This window comes from Platalea leucorodia, assembly GCF_965183815.1.
Source record: "Platalea leucorodia genome assembly, chromosome: 1".
NCBI lineage: Eukaryota > Metazoa > Chordata > Aves > Pelecaniformes > Threskiornithidae > Platalea > Platalea leucorodia.
In genome coordinates, this window is record NC_138823.1 from 52,734,394 (window position 1) to 52,759,221 (window position 24,828).

Here is a 24,828-nt window from a genome sequence, read left to right on the forward strand (position 1 = left end):
GAAGAATAATTTTTTCGACAGAAAATACAGGAAGAGTTTGAGAAAGACATAGTATATAAATTCTCAATTTGTAATTTGGCCAAAAGATGAGTGTTAATGCGTAAGCTTTTGCAAAAAAGCAAAAGCAAAGCAAAAAAAAATCCGTTGCTTGAGTAGGAGCTAGAGCATCATTAATTAGGTAGCTATGCTGCATCTAATGGATAAATTGTCTGGCTGAATGGACTATTTGTATATGTGTCTTGCAAGCTTTAGAAAGCAGGCATTAGAAGCTGCCAGCAGCACAGCAAATTTTTTTCCTGAAAATTTAGATTATTTTGACACCAGCAGATTTTTTGGAATTTGCTTTCCCCCGGAGTGAGTCTGTTCAAATCTGAGGTATGAAAGGAAACTGATGAAAATGTGGGCCTACTGCTTAATGGATCGGAGACCTAGTGACAAAGGACATGGAAAAGGCTGAGGCTGCTGCCTTTGCCTCAGCCTTCGTTGATAAGGTCTGCTTTCAGGCCTCTCAGGTCCCTGTGCCTAGTGGCAGAGCTTGGGAGAGTGAAGCATTACTGTGGCAGAGGAAGATAAAGCTGAGGCCCAGTTATACAAACTGGACGTACACATGTCCAAGGCACCAGGTGGGATGTATCAAGGGTCGTGAGGGAGCTGACCAGTATCCTTATGATACTGCTGTCTGTTACCTTTGAAAGGTTGTGGCAATTGAGAGATTCCTGATGACTGGAAAGAAGCAAATGGCACACCCGTCTTGCCCTGAGAAGGGCAAGGAGGGGAGGATCAGGGGAACTGCAGGCTGATCAGCCTAAGGGCAGTCTTTGGGAATCTTATGGAGTAAATTCTAAGGACACCATTTCCAAGCGCGTGAATGGGAAGGTGATTGGGAACAGCCTGCATGGATTTACCAAGGGTAAAGCATGCCTTACCAACCCAATTGCTTTCTGTGATGAGATGATGGGCTCCACTGATGAGGGGAGATTGGCGTGTGTTGTTTTTCTTGGCTTTAGCAAGGTTTTTGATGTAGCCACGTTTGAAAGATACGGTTTGAATAGGTAGAACGAAGGGTTGTGCTCAGTAATACAATGCCCAGCCAACAGTCAGCTACCAGCAATTCCTCAGAGGGCTGATACTGGGGTCAGCACTATGTTTTCATTAACAACATGAACAGTGTTCAGGTGAGACAGAAAGCATCGGTCATCAGCTGCCCAGCAAGACTTTATGAAAAGGTGGAGCCAGACTTGAAGTTGCACACCGAAAAGATGAAAGGCCATGGATAACACAAGTTGCAGCAAGGGAATATCTAGCTATTCATTAGGAAATATTTTTTCACTCTGAGGGTGGTCAAACAGTGGAAGAGAGTCCTAGAGAGATTGTGGAATCTCCATCCTTGAAAAAAATTCAAAACTTGACTGGATTTGACCCTGAGGAGCCTAATATAACTTTGAAGTTGAATCTAACTTCATTAGCTGTAATTTGATCAGGCAGTTGAACTAGGGGTCTTACTAAATCCCTCCCAACCAAAATTATTCTGTGATTATACTGATACATTTCCACTGCAAGTTCATTTCACAGTTATGGGCAGAGTTCTCCTTTGAGGTCCCAGACATATATTTTCTCCTGAAATTCATGTTAGTGCTTTCTTGATAATTATTTCCTGCTATTATTCTGCCTCAGTATATTTAATAATAATTATGAGTTACTTTATGAAAACTTTTTCTATAATGGAGGTACTTTGTGGAAAAGGGCGTAAGGCAATACCCCTTTTGAGCCATGGAAAAATACTTGTTCACATTAATATAATTCTGAAAATGACATCCATTTGTTCCCTTAAAATAGAAGTGGTACAGAGAAGAAGCTGTGTTTTCAAGGTCTGTTTGAGATAGCTAACTCAGAACCAGAATTGATTTTTTTTTTTCTGTAGCTGGATCCTAGCGGAGAGGTACTTCAACCAGTGAGTGTTTTTTAGGAACTTGAGGTTCAACATTAATGTCCAGATTTGTTAAATATGGTGACTTAAGACTGTATTCCTACATCCATTATAATTTTTTTAAATGTTGCAGTTCAGCAGTCTATGTGTTGGACAAGATACTTAGAGAAAGCAGAAAAAAATGGAGGAAATAGTGGCGCTTTCATGTTGGTGTTTTTCCTTGCAATATTGCATCTGAAAAATAGTTGACTATTATTGTTTTCATAAATTAAATTGATTTACGTACTTCTAAACAAATATCTTTCTCCTTTCAGAGATGTGAAGCCTGATAATATGCTGCTAGATAAAGCTGGTCATTTAAAACTAGCAGATTTTGGTACTTGTATGAAGATGAACAAGGTAAACATGTTTTTAATTAAGCTTTTCTGTTTGTGAAAGGAAAACATATTTAACAGTGAAAAGAAAATATACTGAAAACTTTTTAGCTAGTTGAGAAGAGTCGGAAGTTCCACTCTGTTCCCATTACTATTCTTTATACATCCTATTCAATGACAATGTACAATGTGGAAATGGTTCGTGAAGTAGAGACTGTATCAACTTCTGTACTGTTCCCTAGAGAAACTTTCTGAAGTCAAGTCTTTGATTGTCTCTAGATCCTCTGGATTATGTAAGTCTTTGGTTATCAAAAGCTAATGCAAAGAAGTGAGATTATTTTTATATAGTGTGTCAGTAATGAAAGAATCAAAACTGATGTACAAGTCACTGAATCCCAATTGTACTTATTAGCCATATGGTGATGTAGCAAAAGGGCAAATCTGAAGGAAACAGGTTAAAGAATGTCACAGAATTATTTATATTTTAAAATATATCCTGAGGTCACTAAAAAAAAAAAATTTACAACAGTATTTCACATACTGTGAAGCACTGTTCTTCCCTACACAAAACTGATTGGTTTGTGTCAGCCTGCATGTATATATGAGGAAAACAGTCTGAAATACGTGGGGTACTTAATAGAGTCTGTGTAATATGTACATTGTGTTCTCAACATATTCCAGGAGCTTTGAATAAATCACTGTATTTAGCTGCCTTGCCATAAGTAAAAAGCACCAGTGAAAACCAAGTGCAGGTCATGTGTACAAATTCAAGGAGTTGCCTCAAGTCACTAACAGTCCACTTCAGTGGAATAGCTGACACAAAATTTGGCTTTATTTTGACTTAATACAGATTTATCCTTGATTGATTGTGTTCTTAACAATGAGGAATTTTGACATACAGAAAAACATTATCCTAGTGTTTAAGCTGTAAGTGCCAAAAAAGAAAAGAAAAAATGTTACGAAACTTTGCTGTATATTAGCATTACAGAAGTAAACTTGTGTCAACAACACATTACATTTGTGCTGTTCTAAACAAAGCTAGCTGGGTAGTCTTGAGCCTAGTCTTGGGTTCCTCTAGTCTTTTGAAAGAGAAAGGTTACTCTATGGGAGAGAAACTGCTCAGCATTGGAGCTTAATTTAGGTGCATTCTGGATTTGCTGCATGTGCAACACTGGATTTATATTTGTTATATTTTGCTTAGTTATATATTTTTATGCAAGTGTTTCTACTGATTCATTTCTAGAAATGGCATAGGATTATTTCAGAAGTGCCTGAATGGCACTGGAAAAAGGGGCATGTGGTTGCAGCTTCAGCATTCTACGTGCCAGCTCCAGTGTGACTGATCTCTGTTCTGCCAGCCCTTTCTCAGGGGGGTGAGGAATGTCAAACGTTCTTCTCACCTGTTACCTGTTTTGAAGTCTGTCTGCTTAGTGTTTCAAGGCCCTGTCTACATTTAGTCTTCCTGGCATTAAGTATATTTGGTTGGATGTGGAAAAACTTGCACTTTAGCTGATCATGTCAGCAAAATCCCTGATGTTGACCCATTCGTGCTAACAGAGGAGCTTTCCCTGTTTACGGTACATCCCGTCACTATATGACACATTTATACTGGCATGAGCAGGAGAGGCTATGCAGTGTTTACAGGGCCTAGATGCAATTCTGATTACTTCTTGGATATTAACTGAGTTTTTTAAAGTAACTTTCAGTGTATTTGACAAATCTGGTGCTTTGTTCTGGATTTAGTAGCTTAGAATTTAAAAATGTTAAAATGCCCATTCAAAAAAGAACAGTTGTTGACAAAAGTTGATCTGTTGATGTTGCTTAGACTGCGTAAATGCTTGGAAATGGCTTGCAATTTTGGATCTTATATTCGGGCGTGACTGTTTTCCTCCTCTTCGTAGGAAGGCATGGTACGATGCGATACGGCTGTGGGAACACCAGACTATATCTCTCCTGAAGTATTGAAGTCCCAGGGCGGTGATGGTTACTATGGGCGAGAATGTGACTGGTGGTCAGTTGGAGTCTTTTTGTATGAGATGCTTGTAGGTGAGTAGTAGGATAATCAGAATTGACTACACTACTTAACTAGAGTCCATGTTAAAATCACTGTTGTTTTTAACTGTTTAATTTATTACTCTTCTGACACAAGCTATGGTTTACTGATCATGGTACTTATAGAATATGTTTTATAAATATTCTGGCACAGTTCTCAAACATTTGTCCTTGCCTCTTGTTCACTTAGTTCCTTCCATTGTTGCATATGTAGTTCAAATATTATAAATCGAATCTACAACACTTTTGATCTGCTTTTTAATTTTGTCATTGCTTTTTCAGGTGATACGCCTTTTTATGCAGATTCTTTGGTTGGAACATACAGTAAGATTATGAACCATAAGAACTCCCTTACTTTCCCTGATGACAATGAGATTTCTAAAGAAGCAAAAAACCTTATTTGTGCCTTTCTAACTGATAGGTAAGGTTTAAACTTTAGTCAAAATGAAAGTAAGCCTTCGTTAAGAGAATTTCTTCTCATATTGAAAAAACACATATATCTGTATTTGTTTTGTGTGGGTTTCTAAACTGCTCAACGAAAGTGAGCATTTGGGAGAGGAGTCACCAATGGTTGTTGCTGCTCTTTATGGTAGTAGCACGTATACTGGGGGAAGGGAAGTGCTGCTACTATGGCTATGTCTACCTTATAAATTTAGTTTGAATATGAAGTGTTACTTCTTAGCAACAGCTACTGTTACCTTGGTCTGTGTTGCACGGTGTTGAGGGGCATGCAAAACAGATTCCTTTTGGATAAAGCTAAAGCAAAAGGTGCATTTCAGGAATGCCCCTAGCTTTTAGTGGACATTCAGGATCAGGGTGGAGTCAGCCCAAAGGAAGCCCATCTGAAATGTGGGTGTTAGGTCTGTTTCACTTTGTTGAGTACACTCCTGATGTGGCCACGCTACTTATTAACATAAGCGTAAGCTTTGCTTGAGAACTGTTGCTACGAAGGAGGGGGGCTACCGCATTTGCTGAGCTGCAATGGGATTCAAACAACAGCATGAACTAGAAAGAGCGGAACCTTGCTGCTGCTTGGCAGCTGCCTAGCCAGTCCATGATGGTGGAAACAGCAGCAGGAGGACTTCTTATGGAGCAGACTTAAAACCAGACTGTGTTCTGAAATGTAGCTGATGTGCTGTTATAGATATCTTCATATGAAAACTTTGAGAAATGTCTATTTCTTACCTTAGTTTGAGAGGTAATTTTTTGTCTTTGTTGTTAGATTATGCCTTAGAATGAGTCTTTCCTTCAGAATAATTTATGTAATCTTCCATGCTTAACCAAGATACTCTTTAACAGGGAAGTGAGGCTAGGACGAAATGGCGTAGAAGAAATTAAACGGCACCTTTTCTTCAAAAACGATCAGTGGGCTTGGGAAACTCTCAGAGACAGTGAGTATAATGCTTTTCTCAGAGACAGTGATCTGACTTACTTATGTATTATGTTAGCAAAAGGACTGCCATATTTCTTTTTAATGGAATTTAAAGTTTTATTTATTCTGTACCAGGGAAAGAGATTTTCTTAGACATCAAAGAGAAATTCCTCCCAAAAATTCTTGATTTGTCACTTGAGTAATACAATGATCGTTATCATACTATCCTGCTTTTTTTTCTAGCTGTCGCACCAGTTGTGCCTGACTTAAGTAGTGACATTGACACTAGTAATTTTGATGACCTGGAAGAAGACAAAGGAGAGGAAGAAACATTTCCCATACCAAAAGCATTTGTGGGCAACCAACTTCCTTTTGTAGGATTTACGTACTACAGCAACCGTCGGTATGTATGCAGGAAGCAAGCTAATGGTGTGTTCTTTTGTCAACACTGTTTCTGACTCTTAACTAGTATTTAGGTACAAGCCTTTTCAGAATCTTATTAATGATTCAGAATCCTAATAAATGATACTCTTTTGATATTTTGGTAATGATAACCAGTACTGCTAGTCATCAGTATCTTAAAATATCACATCGAATTTGTGAATGTCTTATTGTGCATTAAGAATATTATATAGTGGTATGGCAGAAGCTAAGCAAGAAAAATCCACTGTTGCCGCTACTAGGCAGAGCTGCCTGCAGAGCACTGAATTATATATGTAGAGTCATGAATCAGGGATATGAATGTCACTTTGTTTCACTGCGAATTACTGTTCCTGAGCTGTATATGAGGATTCCATAGTTTTACATCAGTGTTTTAGCATGTGGTAAATTAAACCCTGGCTTACGAGAAATAAAATATTTTCTACTTATTTTTCTTTTTCTTTTTTCTGAAGTACTCATCCACTGCAGAGTAAGATTGTGATGTCTTACAATTTTCACTGTTGCTTAGAAGACTTTAAATTACATCAGTTAAAATTATATTAATTCATACTTCCAACAGTCGTTATTATTGTAGGCACTATGGACAGCTATATCTACATTCAAAAATATCGATAACTTTTTCTTACTTTGAAAGCTGCTTTTAGTTGTAGTGGGTGTCAGTCAGGCTTAAAATGGGCTGAAACTTCTAGTAGACCATGTCAGAGAGAGACTATTCATTTTAATAGCATTTCTGGATAGGAAAGCCTTAAAGGAAATAAATCTGGTTTTCGTCCTTGGATGGAAGAGGAACCACTTTTCCAAGCCTGTGGTGAAATTCTTTCCATCTCTGCAAAGAGTTGGATTTGTTGTTGCTTTTTGCATAGTAAGGCGTAGAAGGACTTGCAAGCTTTGCATAGGGTTTGTGTGAGTTCAGCAATTCAGGAATTTCACCTACTGTTCTGATTTTAGTCTAGAATTTTAGAGGTCTTAATTTTTGCCTTGCAGGAAGATTTTTGAATTATATTATCAAGAAGGTGAAGTAGCATACAGAAGCTTGTTAATAACAAAATTTCTTCTCTCCCCCTCTTCCTTCTTGGGGGACAGTATCAGGAATTTAGAGAACTAAGTGGCTGTGTTTTGCTGTCATTGAAGAACTCTGCTACTAAATACTATCATAACTTTGTAGGCTTACTAGAACTAAAATGCTGTCCTAGAATTGAATTTTGTCCCATAATACTCTGCTGATGTGATAGCCTTGAAAATTCTGAAGCAACCATTCATACTTGCTAAATCTGTAATCCTAATTTTTATTCCCTTTTCGTATCAAAAATAGTTCAAACATTAAAAAAATTGCATATTTAGAAAACAGTTGCACATTTATCTCCGCCCTCCTTCGATTTCATCTTATTCATGTACACTGGAGAGTTTAAAGAAACGGAAATCTAGGAAAATGATGTGACTTCTGTCCTTAAAGGAAGTAGTAGTCTTTTAGTATTGGAATACTTCCTACAGCTGCAATCTCATTGCTTGTAAACTGGGAAATATGGTTGTTTATTATTGAACTTCACCTATAACAGAGATTTTGGAATACTAGCTGAGAACACTTTGTGGTGTTCCCTTCTGGATGCGGATGGAGCTGGTGCTGTGCCTGTTTAAATATCACATTCTTACTGCTCAACAGCCCTGGTGTGCAAAATATGGTGGCTTCTTGTACTCAAGACAGCAAGTCCTTTTCTGTAGGGAACTCTTCCATTTCCTCTTTGTCATTTGATTTGTCTGAAAGTAGTCTTGATGTTTAATTTGACTTTGGCTTTGGAGAGGTCTTTGGTTTTACCCTCCTTGATCTCTTGAAGAGGTTTTTGTATATGTGAAAATATGCATGTGAAACAAAAAAGATGTGTCCATCTTCCTCAGTTCACGTGTTGGAGAGTTTTTCCTCACATAATCTGATGCAGTTAGAAGTGTTTTATGTCTCTCTAGATCAGTTATCAGGCCAAGAATATCACATCAAATAGCAAAGGAATTTGAAGATAACAATTTGTATTTATTTACCTGACTTTTCAGAATCATGACAAATAGAAATTTGTGGTATTTTTAGAAAACACTTACGTAAAATAAGAATACTGGCTTCAGGGCAAACTTTTTGTGTATGGAACTCTTAGTAACTTTGTTGGAAGTTACACAATCTCTGCAGAGTTTGCTTCATTGCTGCTACTTGCTGTGTAAGTGCCTGAGTAAATATTTATGGGATGGAAGCCAATGAGACTGTTGTAACCATGGAAAGCAAAGATTTTTTTTTTTTTTAATGGTTAGTAAAAAAAAAAGAAAAGTGGTTGCATTAGTATTTGGCAGAAATCCTTTTTTTCTGGAGGTCTTCAACTACAGTTTTCTGCTTTACCCTTTACAATAAATTATGTGAGGTTTTCAATTAAATGTGCTTAAATCTTATAATAAATATGGAAATGAAAAATCTGATTATGTTACTATTTGTTTTTCCACATTTTGGAGCAAAAAATCTGACTGTTATGTTTTAGGATGATGGTATTCTGTTTTTTCATAACCTTGCTTTTGAACGATTCTTAAAATAAAACTTTGTAAATCTTGTTACAGGTATTTAGCGGTCTCTGCAGAAAATTCCAATGATAACAGAACAGGCTCCAGTGTGGATAAAAGTGTGGTATGTCTCACTGATTTTCAGCTTTGTTAGATCCTAGCAAAGAATCTGTTGCATATATGGAATAAACTAGAGTTTAGAGAACTAAATGTCTCAAATTATTTTAGTGCTTGAAATATGGGAAACCAACACATAAATTTTAACTGTTTAGTAAGGCCTGCCTATTAAAGTTATTGGAAAAAACGAATTTTTAGAGTGCTTTATTGATCCCAGGTGTATGCTGGCTTTGTGGCAATCATGGAGTGTGGACATGAGTGTGACGGGAAGCTTGGGCTTTCCAGCAACCCGCCAGTTTAACTCTGGAGCTGGGCTACCTGTGAACTAAGTGGAAGGTGGCAGATAAGGTACCAAGCTTGGGCATTCTGCTCCTTCCGAAGGGTGTCCCACAAGCTATTGGGAATCGGGGCATGGAGGATCTGCATTTATAGAGTAGTTCACCTAGCAAGAAATGTTTGGGAATTCAGTTACTGCTTCTCAAGCTTCTTGGCAGTCAGGTTTCCAGGAAGGTATGCTGAGGTGTTGGAAACAAGGCCTGCTTGGATTCTGTGTAAGTTCTGGTGTAACTCAAAGTATTCCCGTAGAATGGTCTGATATTTTACAAATTACATTCTTTCCAGCAGAAAACACTGTCAAAAAGATGATAAGTAACTCTGAAAGAAATCTTCTTGGCTTTGACTATGATTTATGTTGTTAGTATTTTGTTCTGTTTTCTATTTAAAGTATAAGAGAAGCAGGTATCGATGCGTGTTCCCTTTTCTCTTAAACTTTCAATATAAAGGTTTTAATGATATATGGTATTACCCAGAGAAAATTTGTAAAGGGCAGGAGAACTGATTATGTACTTTATTGGGCTAACTGAATTTATTAACCATTGAAGTGTCTTGATTTCTTTATGTATGTTGATGTGTTCCATAAATTGTGTTTTCCTCATAAACATTTGGCTGTTGATAAGGTAAAATTAAAAACAGAGCCAGACTTTCAAATATTTGCAGACACTTAAAGCTGTGTGCTGGCCTTTGGTTGACTCTGAAGAGAGTTACTGAATGGACTTGGCATAATTAGTGGGATACAGGCACCTGCATGTAGTCAAAGATCCCTCAAGAGTCCTGTCCATATTGTCAGGTGTATTTGAATGTCTTGTGATTTTAACAGTTTTGGGAGGTGAAGCTCTGGAAGGATATGAGTGATATAGAGAGGTTTAAATAAATGTTAGTCTTTACTACAAGGTATTTTTACCCCACAGTTCTTTCTCAGCTGTTTTTCTTTCATTACATGCTGCAATGAAAACGGTAATGTTGACACATGGTTAGCAAATTAATTAGTTCTGGAAATAGAACACAAGATGTTACCTGGTCTGTCTGCATTTTGGCATGGTATTGAGTGTTTTCTGTGAGGGACTGAGTGCCAGAAATTTCCAAGAAATTCATTGCATTTAGCAAGTGTGTAAAACTTCACAGAAGGCCATGAAGTTGGAGAAAAATGGAATTCAATGTCCTTTAGCTGAATTTCAAACCTCTTTGAAGATCTGATTATTTACTTTGGTTTAGTGCTACCATAACCACCTGTAAACAATTCATATATTAAGAAAGAGGAGATTAACAGATTCTTTTGCACTGGATCTTTGGTTTTCTTCATGGTTCAGGGTGCAAAACCAGACACACTATGCCGTGGTGATTTAAAAAAAAAAAAAAAAAAGTATGGCAGTTCCAGACGGATTTTTCATTGCTTTTCTGCTGTAGGCAGGCTTTTCCATATTCCTTTCCTCCCTCACCTCCTACTCAAAATGGAAACTGAGAACAAACTAAAACATAAAGGAATGCATTTATACTGAGTTCATTGTAACTCAGGATTTTCTTAAGGTATTATTTAGTCTATTGATATCAGATTGTGCAAAACTTCTCTGGAAGCCTGTTGTCTTGTACTAATGTAATTAGGCTACTCAGCAAGCTTAGGCCCCTTGGGGTACAGCACTATAAAGCATCCACAGCAGAAAGAAGCAAGAGGATGCAACAGAGGTCCAAACTAGTAAGAGTCAGTACAGAAATGCCTCAGTTGCCAAATGTCTTTTTGGACCTGTTCCTCATCCATCCCATTTAGTTCTGTTATGCAGCCTGTCTGGAAGGGCTGTAAAATGAGTAACCAAGAAATGGAAGAGCAATTATGTTGAAACTTCTTTATCCTTTATTTTTGTGCATTAGTTGTGGTCCCTTTTTACTAAAGTGAGAGCAAGCTTTTAAATAGTCTTGCTTCTTGATTTCTCAGTGGTTCATACCAAGGAGATTGATGTGTTGTGTACTGGTCCTCCTTCCTTTTTCCTCAAAGTTCAGATTTAGAGGCCATCTCTGTGGTTTTTGACTACAAGTATTGTCTCATCCACATGGTGTTATGTTCTGTGTCACACCAGTAATTGGTTTTCCAGAGCTGGTCTGTAAGTGCTGAGAAGTCTATTTCTTCCAGTGTTTCCTTGCTCTCTCAAGGCTTTGTGATAGGTAGCAGTAAATATATAGAATAGAGTGATGAATATATAAAATACATAGTTTCTGCTTAGTCCTCAGTCGCCATGTCTGTGTTCTTCCTCTGAAAACTTCAGAGCAGCTTAAGTACATGGAAGAAAGCAAAAGGAGGAAACGAGAAACAATCTCCAGTTCTTGAGAGCACCTGAGTGCTCCATGCTTTATTTCCTACTACAATGGGAAGGAGAACAGATTGAAAGTAGGAAGTAAGAAAAACACCTGGCTGGAATTAAAATAATCTCACCTGTAACTTTGTCATTTAATATGGATAAAGCTTGCTATAATACGTCTCTAAACTGAAATCTGAGTTCAGGACTGTACAGAGGGCAGTCCTTGTTGAGAACACTTACTGTTGCTGTCAAGAAAGAATGGAGACAAATGTAATTTGTCTCCTTTTCATGATCTCAGTGAGCAGTTCTAGTTTCTCTAAGCATATTTTGTGCAAAAAGGAAAAAAGGAAGAGACAGACGTAGGAGGAACTGTTCTGTTGCTCCTTTTCCTGGGATGACTGTGCAAAAGGAGTCAGGCAATTGTCAAGAGTTTTTGACGTCAGAACAAGGAACGAGAAAGCAAAGGGTCAGAACCACTTGAATATGTTGCTTTGAAGAGAGTCTAGGTTAGGAGTGTAGTTCTCTATGCAGTTCCAAGAGTGTTGAGGGAAATGTGGGAAACCTAAATAAGGCTGAAATCCTGACAAGAGCAGCGAAAAGGCTTAAAAGAGTGAATCAGCATGGGCTTGACTTAATGAGCTTCCTCAAAGTTGACACCATCTTGTTAATTGAGGATTTTACTGACATTGAAGTGGGATTAGCGTGCCCAGAGATGCAGTAGAAGGTAGATATTTTGAGACTACATGAAAAGAGTGAATTTCTGAATTTATCTTGCTGGCAAACAGTACATGCTATACAGTAATGTTCTGTATTAACATCTGAAGTGTGTTACTATTTTCAAACCTTATTACAGTGCTAGCTATAAAAATTATCTCTGACTAAATAGAGCATTTCCCCCCCCCCCTTGCTAATAACTGACAGGCCTGGCTCTGCTTCCTGAACTTGTTGAGAGCTTAAAGATGTGTTGCAAAATACATGTGGTTGTTCATGCTAGAAAAAGAAATTTTGAGAATAATTAAAATGCTTTCTTACATCTTTGCAGTAATATCTTTAGTCTGATTCTGAAGATGCTTAAAACAAGGAGGATTTGACTTAGCTTAGCCCCATGAATTTTGATGGAACTATTCAGAACCCTAAAATTTTATGTGTGTTCAAATGATAAAACTGCGTAATATTAAAGTTGTTTCTTGTAATTAACTTTTTTAGAATTTTGGGGGGGGGGATCACATTTTAATAAGGTAGAAATCTAGTGTTTAGAGAGAAGTGAGTAAGCTGTGATGCAACATAAGCAGTACTGAATATTCTGAAAAACTTTTTTGAAGTTTTTAAATTTAATGCATGTTCTTTCATGTACAAATATATATTTAAAGCTGGAAAATATGCAGAAGATGATCTATGAGTTGGAAGAACAACTACATAATGAAATGCAGTTGAAAGATGAAATGGAGCAAAAGTGCAGGTGAGACTTTGAACTTTAATTGTTTACATAATTTAAATACATCTAACACTTCGTTTCTGTATTACTGCTTTAGGGATTACCAGAATAACATTAAGAATGGTACTGTAGTTCTCCAAGGGAGTTCCAGGCACAGGTTTAAGTCATTCTAAAACAATATTTAAATGGTTTTCTTGAACATAGTATGAAGAAAATGTATTGTTTTCATTGGCGCCCGTGTAACACACATTCTTTCTGAACATTTGAGTGTTTGAGTTTACCCCATATCTGTGAATTCAGATGTTTTATTGGACTGAGGTTCACAATGATCATGCTGATTTTTTAAAAAACGTGAAATGCTGTGTATATGACATATATTGGATTATTAAAATTAACTGTCTGGTACTTGTTGGAAAACCACATTCCTTTTTTTTTTCCTGTTACTGATAGATAAGAACATCTATTTGCTTCTAAAGTCTTGCTTCTACCATGTTGAAGAAGTAGCTACATGAGAATTTCCCTATTTCTTGCAGCTGCACTCATGAACAAACAGTTGGGATTCTTCTTTTCTGATAGTCAGAAATTTTTACTCAGATCCATGCAAACTAAATTCCCCTTCAGTTAGCTGCTCCTTTTGAAGTCTTGTCCTGAAGGCCTGTATAAAGCCAGAAGGCAACACTAGGTATAGGATATAGGAAGAATTTAGGCTTGTGAATTAGGACCATAGTGTGTAGCTGTACAAGCTACTTACGTGGGAGCTGGTAGCCAAAATGGTCCGGTGGGAATTTAGACTGTGTGACGCTGTTGCTTACTTACACACAACTTCACTGTTTACGTGTTCTGATTGCTTTCCACAAGCAGGACGTACGTTGCTTGAAAGATATTCAGTAACTGTCTTCCTGCAGTACTACTCGAGTTGTCAGAGCACAATGGTGTGTCTTCTGATACGTCATACTGTTTACTGCAGAGTCAGTAGATAGGATACATTGCTGTAACTGCTCCTTATTGTACCGGCCAGGTAACATCGTCTGGGTCCTTTTTGTTATCTCTTCAAAGAATAGCTAGCTACAAAGGATAGCTAGCTACAAAGATGCAATGTTATTGCCAGTTAACTGAGGTTTTACTATGCACTTAACCTCACTCTCTGTATAGTACTATGTTTTAATACATTGCTTCAACAGAGAGACTTTTAAATAATATTATTCAAATATCTTTATCCATAGTAGGGAGCTGTCTGCTGTTGAATTAATGAACCATTTTAGGTGTTTGGAAACTTCACAACAAGAGGAAGTTTTAGCAGTTCACCAGGGTATTCTAACTTTAATGATAGCTTGTCGTGTACATACAGTGTTTTTACATTTGCAGAATAAGGAAGAAAATGTAGCACCTAAAGTTTTGCATATATAATCTGCAGCAAAGTTGATAAATACTTAATAATATATTTTACAATTTATTGCCAGTGATTGATTGTTTTCTTCAGTTTCAAATGTTTATTACAAAATAGCATTAGCCAAAATTCAAATATTCACTTTAGTAACGGTCCCAAATTATTTCACTAGAAAAACACGATGTATAATATATCCTTCTCAAATATTCCTTAAATGATTTTTTTTTAATTTTCAGATCTTCAAACATAAAGCTAGACAAGATAATGAAAGAACTGGATGAAGAGGTAATTTTTTTCCTCACTGAAGCCTTCTTAGTTGGGTAAAGAATGTGGATAGTACTTTCATGATTTAAGATATTGCTTCTGTGACTAAAAAAATTGTTCTGAGTTTAAACTTGAGACCAAACGATCACATTTCAACACATAGCATTGGGAGATATCTTTTTATTTGTATGCATTTTCAAAAACTTTTTCTTTCTGCAAGTCACGCTGAATTCTGTTTCCTCTGCTAAATGTTTTGCTTAGTCTTGCTCATCACAATTTCTCTGGAGTTTATCAAAATCAGTGAGTCTAAAAATTAATATACAGGTTATTTTCTATTGAGTCCTTGTCTTTTAATAATAATTCTAATAGCTACTTACATATAGTCACATTAACGATAACTTTTCTAGTAATTCCATAAATTTATCATGTAGAAGTTAAAAAAGCCATCTTTTCTGAAAACCTTTTCAAGGAAGCCAGAAACTCATTCACTGGAAATGATGCATCAGTTTCCTTGATTAATTAGTTGCAGAGATACTGGTTTAGGGATCATTCCTTAAAATGTAAATAGAAAATATCAATGCTTTTAATTTTAGGGAAATCAAAGAAAGAACTTGGAATCAACAGTGTCTCAGATTGAGAAGGAAAAGATGGTATTGCAACATAAGATAAATGACTACCAAAGAAAAATTGAACAAGAGAATGAAAAAAGACGGAATGTGGAAAATGAAGGTATGCTATGTTGTCCAAATATTGACACCGATGAGGTGTATAAAGTGTTTTGGAGAATAATTTGCTACTTTAGCATCTTAAGCGCTATGCAACTTTAAAGGGATCTTTTCAAATAATGAACACAAATTTTGAGTTTATTTGAGTTTTAACGGGAAAACAATATTTTTGTCTTATTTCAAATTCTCTTCTCTATAGTGTGCATTGTTGTTCTGCAAGCACAGAATTTGACCTAAAAATGTATATAAGAAGAAAAAAGTCAATGAAAGACCTATTATATGCCAAGAAGTTATTTGAGTGTGTTTGTGTAAAAAAAAAAAAACACTAAGGATTTTTTTAATCTGATGTATTAATGGTGTAATTTCTCTGTAGTGTCCACACTAAAAGATCAGATGGAAGACCTGAAAAAAATCAGCCAGCATTCACAAATTACAAATGAGAAGATAACACAATTACAAAAACAAGTATGTTTCTTCTGTTTATTGTCTTCATTATTTCTTAGATTTGAGAAGCAGTATTGAGTGTTCAGATATAACAAAACTGGTCCCATTCATTTTTATATTTGAGAATCTTGTCTGTTTTATTTTAACAGCTAGAAGAAGCAAATGATTTGCTGAGGACAGAATCGGATACAGCAGCAAGACTGAGAAAGGGTAACACAGAAATGAGCAAGTCATTAAGTCAGGTAGAATCACTGAATAGAGAACTGCAGGAAAGGTGCAGAGTTCTAGAAAGCACGAAACTGCAGGTGGAGAAAGATTATTACCAACTGCAAGCAGCTTTGGAGTCGGAACGAAGGGACAGAAGTCATGGATCTGAAATGATTGGAGAACTACAGGGTAATTCTTCTGTATTTATACTTTACCAAAAAAGTTGTGATAACCCGACATTATTAAATAAAGTACAGTTACATAAAGGGAGGAAAGCCAACCTGCAAACCGAGTGTGACTTAATGGAACAATTTCTGAAGATTGCGTCTTGCTTCCTGATCATGTCTGAGCAGCTCTTGGGAGGGAGAGTATCAAAATCAAAGAATGGGAAACCACTGATTGTAAGTCTATGGGGCTGCCCTGACTAAAAGTCGGAGTCCAGTGGTACAAAAATACGAAAAGCTGATACAATGCTAGAGAAGACACAACAGTCTTGTCTTACTGCCTTGGTGCACTAGCCAAGTTGTTGTACCCTGCACTTTGTCTTATTTCATTTGTGGAGAAATCTATTTTGTTGTTTGCGTTTATTTTCTTTTATGATGCTTCTACTCTACTTTATAAGCAAGATGGAGAGCGTAGTGAGGGGTGCAGATGTGGAATCTCTTTTTTGAGAATGCTTGGAATTTTTTACCTTTTGTACTTCTGATTGTTCATAGTAGAAACTATTTAGATACATTAGGTTGTGACCGTGCCTGTGCTCATGGGTCCTGCCTCTTAACTTGTCATTTTAAACCATCTGTCTGCAGTATTGAAAATTCTATGAGGCACAATCTTTTGTTGAGGACTTTTGGGTGGTTTTGGTTTTGTTTTTTTAAGATAAACTTTGCTAGCACAAAGAAAGAACTATCAAGAATCAAGTTGCCTGTTTTCTGTGCTTCAAATATAGTAGATCAGTTTAAGTTGAATGATTGTAAAGTTCCTCTGAAATGACTGAGTGTAGTTTGATCCAGTCTGTTGTTAATTGCAAGCGTTGGGTGCAGATGGCATGAGAAGACTATTCTGTGCACTTCAAAATGTGTTTTTGACCACATCCAACTCAGCAGCTTGCAGGAACAGGATCTTTTTCTGAAGGGTGTAGGGTTAAGGTGCTTTGCTGGTATATACCCAAGTACCTTTATGTAATTCAAATACTCATACAGCTGTTTTTAAAAGCACATTTAAAATTAATGAGGAAATTATAAGATTTAGGAAGACTTTCTCTTCTTCCATCTCATAGTTTGTTACATATTGCCAGGATGTCTCTTTATACTTAAAAATTAAGCGAAGCGGACTGTACTGTAGACAGATGTATTTGAATTGATAGGTATATTTTTGTATACTGTATTTAAGGTATTAAGTGTAATATAGAGTAATCCAAAATATTTTTAATGTATTTATTTTAAAGGAGCTAATGCAAATTCTTCAGTCTAGAAATATATACTACTATTTCAGCTTATATATATATATATATATACACACACACTACTACTTTGGCATGTGCATATATGTACACACACACACACACACACACACTCTCACTCTACTACGGCTTTGGGGGATACCTTATTGTGGCTTTTCAACACTTAAAGGCGGCTTATAAGAAAGATGGAGAGAGACTTTTTACCAGGGCCTGTAGTGACAGGACAAGGCGTAACGGTTTTAAGCTGAAAGAGAGTAGACTTAAATTAGATACAAGGAAGAAATTTTTTACGATGAGGGTGGTGAGACACTGGAAGAGGTTGCCCAGAGAAATTGTGGTTCCCCCATCACTGGAAGAGTTCAAAGTCAGGCTGGATGGGGAGTGGACTAGATGGTCTTTAAAGGTCCCTTCCAACCCAAACCATTCTGTGATTCTACTTAGTATTTAGTATAAACTTCCAGTGCCACACAGGGTCTTGTGGTAGATGCTGTGGGGGACAGGGAATAGTTCCTCTATCCATGGCAGAGCACTTGAGTCACAGTTAGGTGAATACATATTGTGTTAGTACCTGTAGATCCATTTGAGACTGACTTTCTGTGTAATGTACCTCCACATATTAGTGGAGTTAACATCAGAAAAAGTGCTTGTTGCATAGCACAGCAGAACTTGGATTAATGGAAGAAATTTTGCACATTAGATATTAGGAGTGATGGAAGGCAGGTACCAAGTTTTGCATGTGATTGTTTTTTGTGAGTTGTTACTAATGACATGCATAAGGAGTGGCTGAAAAGATCCGTTTCCTTTATAATGTACAGCCTTTGTATATCTGAAAACTTTGAAGGTGTAAAGAGTTTAGGGGCCCAGAAATCAATAAATGTTGAAAAGCCTATCGATCTAAGTCGAGTAACTAATATTGAATGATATTTCATTTCTTATGGCAGTTCGGATTACAACTTTACAAGAAGAAGTAAAACACATTAAAAACAATCTCGAAAGAGTGGAAGCAGAAAGAAAACAAGCACAGGATATGCTTAATCATTCAGAAAAGGTACGGTAAAATGATGTTGAGGCTTAATGTTCTTTGCCAGCTTTTGACTATATTTTCGAATAGTGTTTATTGATTTTGCTAAGTCCTGTGTGCTTGCTCTAAATCGGTCTTGTGTTAAAATGATTAACTAAATAGTGCTAATTTACAATCTCATCCGGATGGTAAGTCTCACAAGTCCTCAGGTAGTTCTTATTGTAGCTTTGAGCATAAAATTCATGTTTGTTATTCATTGTCACTGATTCAAGGATCCAACTCTTCTGCCAGTAGCAAGTAGTTTTTGTTCTGCCTGCCTAACTATCGCTGCAGAGACTTGCCTCCTGAAAATCTACGAATTGAACTTTTTAAAAACCTGAAAATTAAATTTCTGCTGCTCTTAGTGGATTTTAATTTGGCTCGATCAGTGCCAGACCTTTTGATCAACTTTGGAGCTGAACCATTTCAATTTTTTTCTTTCCTTCCTTCCTAAAGAATGGTAGCAGCATGTTCCCCTAACATCTCTGATCCCTGCCCCAAGATGGAGAAACAAGTAAAGAAGAGTAAAAGGAAATCCTGCACCCTTTTTCCAGATAGGCTGCGTAGTTAGGTCTATATTTTGAGGTCAGGTAAAGACGTGCCGTGTGATGTGGTTTATCCAAATAAACCAGAGAGATATGACTACCTAGGAGGGAGGGTGCAAGCAGTTACTGTTCTTATTTGGTGTTATGTGAAGCAGTGATCCAAGGGCAAGTCCCTGCCTCTCAAAGCTCATCTCCAGTGCTTGTTTCATCAGTTACTGTTAATGGCTGGCAATCCCAAAAATGAAGTAACAGAATTGCATCCAGATAACAATAATTCAAATTCCTCTGTGCTCAAGTGTTGTCGGTGGTTTAGTTGTATGTTTCCAGTTTAGGAATTGGAATTATTCAAAATGAGAAGTTTCCATTATCTTACGAATTTATAGACTACTTAAAAAGGTTAATGAAGTTTCCTCCTGAGCACTGAGTATGGTTTTTGTCTGTTACCATTCTTTATTAAGCATGGAAAATAACATTGATAATTTCTTCATAACAAAAAGTTAACACTACAAAAGGGATAGAAAGGAAATGCGATACCCTCAGATATTAGAGAAATATTATAGAACTCTGGTAACTTTTTTTTCTTATCTTTAGGAGAAGAATAATTTAGAGATAGATTTGAACTACAAACTCAAATCATTACAAGACCGGTTAGAACAGGAAGTAAATGAACACAAAGTGACTAAAGCTCGGTTAACTGACAAATATCAGTCAATAGAGGAGGCAAGATCAGTTGCAATGTGTGGTAAGTGTTTCTTGCAAGTTTCAGGTAAATACATAATAAAAGGTATTTTGATTATGATATCTTAAAACACATTGTCTTATAATGTAGTACACTTATACAAGTGTTTAATCCCTTGTATAATAAAATGCATATCAAAATCCTAAAACATACGTAATGAAAACGACACGTTTTAAATTATTTTCTCTAACATGGTACTTGTACCATAAAAGTTGCATTGTTTCTTAACGTTTTAAATATCTTACTGCATTTGCAATTCAAAGCCTTCTTTCGCTTCTAAAATGCTGTTTAATCTTGAAATTCTGGCTAATGCTAAACGGAATTGAAAGAATGCATTATCAAGACAGATGTCTTGGAGCATTCGTTCCTGTGTAACTGCATTAAAAATACCAGTGTTGTATTAGGCTTGTCTGAAGTGGTGAAGTTTCTTTTATAGATACATATCCATGAATCAAAGATGCGGCTTGGTATCTTAATTGAATCCATCAGGTTTTCTTTGTGAAGATCATCGGTATCTGCATGTGTAGTTTGTAACTTTTCAGAAAGCGGACACAAATGGTAGCATTTCTTTTTTTTCCCTCTACTATCCATTCATGGAAATGAAACTTTGCCTTTATTTCATAATGATTACTTCAAGAATCTGTGTTTTTTATTTCTTTCACTATTTATCTTTCAGTTGTCATGATAATTAATATTCCAGTGCTTTGAATGCAAATCAGAATTATATTTCTTTTTTAGTGTTTCTTGTAATAATGCCAGGAAGTTTTTACTCAGGAATCAGTCCTTATCTAACAGCAGAAGAGCTTAAATAGCTGAACAAAAGGGTCTGAAAAATATCGGGATATTTAAGACTGTGTTTACAAAAGCATTCTTGCAGATGCTACATATTCTTTTTTCTTTCCTTAATCTTGTTTAGAAATGGAAAAAAAAGTAAAAGAAGAAAGGGCAGCAAGAGAAAAGGCAGAAAATCGAATAGTACAAGCTGAAAAACAGTGTTCCATGCTGGACTTTGACCTGAAGCAATCTCAGCAGAAACTGGAACACCTTCTTGAGCAAAAGGAAAGACTGGAAGATGAAGTAAGTAAAATGTTCATCACTAACAATTTTCTGTATAAATAAGAAATTCTAGTTGCATTGACAAGTAGAAAATTAAATTCACTTACACTGAATTCCTTGTATAATACACCTCTCAGTAGAACTGAAGACAGCTGTTGGCCTAAATAGTGTAAGGTAATTTCCGCTTGTTTCTTAACTCTTGGATGCCTTACATATTTGAGCCCTTAATTTAATATAATGCAAATTTTTGTGTTTCGTTTTCTTTTTTAAAAGGAAAAACTTGCTTGTGAATTTGACTGTGTGGTCTGATTGGTTTGGATGGTTGCAGTTCTGAGTTTGCATTCTCCAGAGAAGTATTTGTTCAAGGAAATGCAATTAGAATACTGAGTGTGAAGACTAGGTACTAAGAATAATAGTTTCATCTTCACTTTTTTGTTGCAGGACATTGGGAATGAAGGTTATAACACCTTTCTTAGGGGTCATGACTTGTGTAAATTAGTTTTTATATAGCTGGTAGGCTGCAGTTTTTTCTAGGGTGGCAAGTTTTTAAGATCTGAAATCCACAGAGAGGTTTGCAGGACCTTTCAGCAGACAATTTGGGTTTCTTCCATTGTTACCTTTAAGATAAGATAAAACACATTTGGGACTTTGAAATAAGCTAAGTATGGGGAAGCTTTATCATCATGCAGTGTCATATCAGTATGTTCTGTAAGGGCAGCAGCTTTCTCTAAGATGATTGCACTGAAGTGTTTGGAAATTTAGGAATATTTTTACGTATTGTACAATGTGTAGCATCTAGGCAATGGTGTTTGACATAAAATAATCCATATATGAAAGACTTCCAACCACATGCAATTGGCTATTCAGCAAACGCTCCTAAATTGAAATATTTTTCATTTAGGTAAAGAATCTAACACTTCAGCTAGAGCAAGAGACAAATAAGCGAATAATGGCACAGAATGAATTAAAGGCGCAAGCTTTTGAAGCAGATAACTTGAAGGGTTCTGAGAAGCAGCTGAAACAGGAAATCAATACGTTGTTGGAAGCAAAGAGATTACTGGAATTTGAGTTGGCTCAGCTTGCTAAGTAAGTAAAAATCTGAAGTAAAATGGAAAAAGTTACTTAATTATACATGTACTATTTTGCCTGTTCCTATTAGTGAAAAAAGTTCTCTGGTGCATAGGCATTTTTTCCTAAACTAAAAGAATATTTTTAGCTGCATGTTATGATTTCTGCATGTAGCCTTCAGTGTTGGAATTTTTGTTATGAGCTATGATGCAGAACAATTCTTGGCTCATCATTCTATGTCAAGGCTAATATGCTATATGCTAATTTTATTTGAGTGACTTCTGTATGGATTGACTGTGATACTACCTATTAAATCATATGGGACTTTTAGTTTTACTACATGGGTAGCCAATAGCTTTTTTTCCGCTTTAACTACCTGATTCTTTTTCTTAACATTTCTTAAGCTGACTGAAGACATATTTCATTAGTTAGGCTTCTATCGTATCTTCCTTCAGCTGACTTAACATTTCTCCATTTAGAGTACTTCTTGTTTACTAAATTACAAACTGCAATGATCATCAGGGTAGGATAAGGAATGTAATTAAATCAGAATTTTAGGATACAGCAAACTGTTGGTCTTTGTGAAACAGTATGTGTGCAAATGTGAGATCTTCATAGGATGCTGTTCTTGTTAGAAATAGTCTTTGTCATTTGTTAGCAGCTGACTTTTCACATGTTTTCCTTTTTTATTCCTTCAAAGACAGTACAGAGGAAATGAAGGTCAAATGCGTGAGCTTCAGGATCAGCTTGAAGCTGAGCAGTATTTTTCGGTAAGACTTGCAAAGAATTTTGAGTGCTACATTTTGACATGAAATCATTGAACAGTGAATAGTCTGACATACTAAAATTTTTTAAATGTAAATAACAACCTGGCATAAATCAGCAATTCACAAAATCCCACTTGAAATACAAACAATCAACAAAAAATTAGAGAACATTAGATAGTCTATCTAATATGTTGCTTTGTAGTTGTTTGTCAAATCTTATATATTACATTGAGTAACTCTTATCTGAATTATTCATCAGAGTAGTTCCTCTCTTGAGGTTGGAAAAGAGGTATTTTTCTGACATAATTGCAAACTTTGTAGAGAGTTCAAAATCTCCATACTTACTGGAAGATATTCCATGCTATTGATCTACCATGAGTATATTTAAGAACCATAGATCCAGTAGCATTCTGCACATATTCCTCATCCTTCTAAAAAGATACCCTCTCTGCACCTGAGTCCTTGAAGAGCCTTATTTGGTACTCCAGGTAGCCAAAATGTGTATGTCATAGATTTAGTTTGATCTGTTTCATTTCTGTGAAAAGAAACAACAGCATGAGATGCTCTATAATGCCTGAACTTCAAATATATTTGTGAATGTGGACAATTTCATTTCACTTTGGGAAGTACTTTTTAAATTCGGTTCTTCCTTGGAGGGGCAATAAAAATTTTTGTGTTTACTAAACTGCATATGATTGTAATTTCATTATTTGTTACGGATTTTTGTGCATTTCTCCATAACATACTGCTAATAAGAAGATCCAGAGTATTGTGTTTCATTCTCAGTTTTCTCTTTTTTCACTAGCATGTAGTTTAAATGAGACATTCATAATTCAGTTTGAATATTTAGCAAAAGTACTTTACTGTTGAAGATCAAATTTTAACTTTCAGAATTACTGGTGGTGTTAATAACAATATAGTAATTAAGAACAGAAGTCATTCACATAAATCAGACCTCTGTTGAATCAGTTATTAAGACAAAGTCAGCCTGCACACAAAAACTTCCAGTCTAAGAGAAAAGATACATGGATGCAAACAATACAACAGGTGGAAGCGTAGGACAGTATTAGGCTTGTTTGACTAACAAACATTTTGAGATAGTGATGCTACAAGTGGACCCAGTTTTGTCCTGTTGTCTCCAAGAGACCTGCTCAGCTGTGTCCTAGTGCCTTCCTTCCCTTTTGTCAGCAGGTACGTTTGTACAACTATGTAGGAAACTAGACTAGAAAATTGAAAACTAACCTGGTCACATCGGTTTCCTGCACTGGAAAGGGAAACTGAAGCATCTCGGACAGGCAGGAAGGAGGAAATTCCATTAAAGACGGTATTGGCATGTGTTGGGCTTTGACAGATTCAAAGCAACCAGTACCAAAACAATGAAGAATTTCACTATGGAATTTGAATAATGATTCTTTTTTTTATGCTTTCTTTTACAGACACTTTACAAAACTCAGGTTAAGGAACTGAAAGAGGAAATTGATGAAAAGAATAAAGAAACTCAAAGAAAAATGCAGGAATTGCAAAACGAAAAGTATGCCTATTGTGTTTCTCAAATAGACATAATTGTTTCCGCATAGTATGGTCTCACTCCTGAAGATTTTGAATCAGATTTAAAATGTTTAACTCCTTCAGAAAAAGACAGGTCTCAAAAGTGTTCCATAACACCTTGTAAGATGGCAAATACATAGGATGTTACCTATGCTGACTCACAAAGCCAAATATGGTTATTCATATTTGCTTTGGACTCTGTTTGTAATGTCTGGAAGAAGAATGATGACTTCTGAGAATTGAAGAAGCAGCAAAATTTTGAAGAAAAAAACCCAACCAAACAAAAAAACCCTAACATTACAATTTGTGGTAATCATCTTGCTTGTGTAACAGCTTTTTTTATTTGATTATATTATCCTGATAATTACTTGGTATATTTTTATAGGCAATAAAATAATTTGAGAAAAAGATAATGAAGGTACTTTGGATTCTAAGTTTAGTTTACTTCTGATTACAGCAAAACCAGTCAATCCAACAGCCATTAATTGTGATGTATTATTTTCTAAATTAGCAAATAAGGAAAGAAGTTTTTTAAGCTTCTTTTTCCAATTTATTAGTTTATTTAATATATATTTATTCTGGAGAAGGAGACTGTAGCCTTGTGCATGAAGCAGAGTTTCTCTCTTCTAAAGTCTAAGTCTCTTGTTCTACTTGAGCATCAGCATTGTAAAACAATCTAAAT

At 36.1% G+C, this 24,828-nt stretch overlaps 1 protein-coding gene across 2 annotated transcripts in view; it reads left to right on the top strand.

The window, feature by feature from the left end:
• Nucleotides 1-24,828, top strand: part of ROCK1 (Rho associated coiled-coil containing protein kinase 1) — a 94,179-nt gene that overhangs the window by 41,874 nt on the left and 27,477 nt on the right. For both annotated transcript variants that reach the window (XM_082316706.1, XM_082316707.1), the window contains 17 exons: nt 2,242-2,326; nt 4,203-4,347; nt 4,636-4,774; nt 5,653-5,744; nt 5,969-6,128; nt 8,756-8,822; nt 12,813-12,901; nt 14,501-14,549; nt 15,122-15,257; nt 15,627-15,718; nt 15,847-16,093; nt 18,305-18,411; nt 19,560-19,710; nt 20,624-20,784; nt 21,665-21,849; nt 22,532-22,601; nt 24,035-24,129. In XM_082316706.1, coding sequence (XP_082172832.1) covers nt 2,242-2,326; nt 4,203-4,347; nt 4,636-4,774; nt 5,653-5,744; nt 5,969-6,128; nt 8,756-8,822; nt 12,813-12,901; nt 14,501-14,549; nt 15,122-15,257; nt 15,627-15,718; nt 15,847-16,093; nt 18,305-18,411; nt 19,560-19,710; nt 20,624-20,784; nt 21,665-21,849; nt 22,532-22,601; nt 24,035-24,129 — 2,070 coding nt within the window. The remainder of the gene's footprint in view (nt 1-2,241; nt 2,327-4,202; nt 4,348-4,635; nt 4,775-5,652; nt 5,745-5,968; nt 6,129-8,755; nt 8,823-12,812; nt 12,902-14,500; nt 14,550-15,121; nt 15,258-15,626; nt 15,719-15,846; nt 16,094-18,304; nt 18,412-19,559; nt 19,711-20,623; nt 20,785-21,664; nt 21,850-22,531; nt 22,602-24,034; nt 24,130-24,828) is intronic.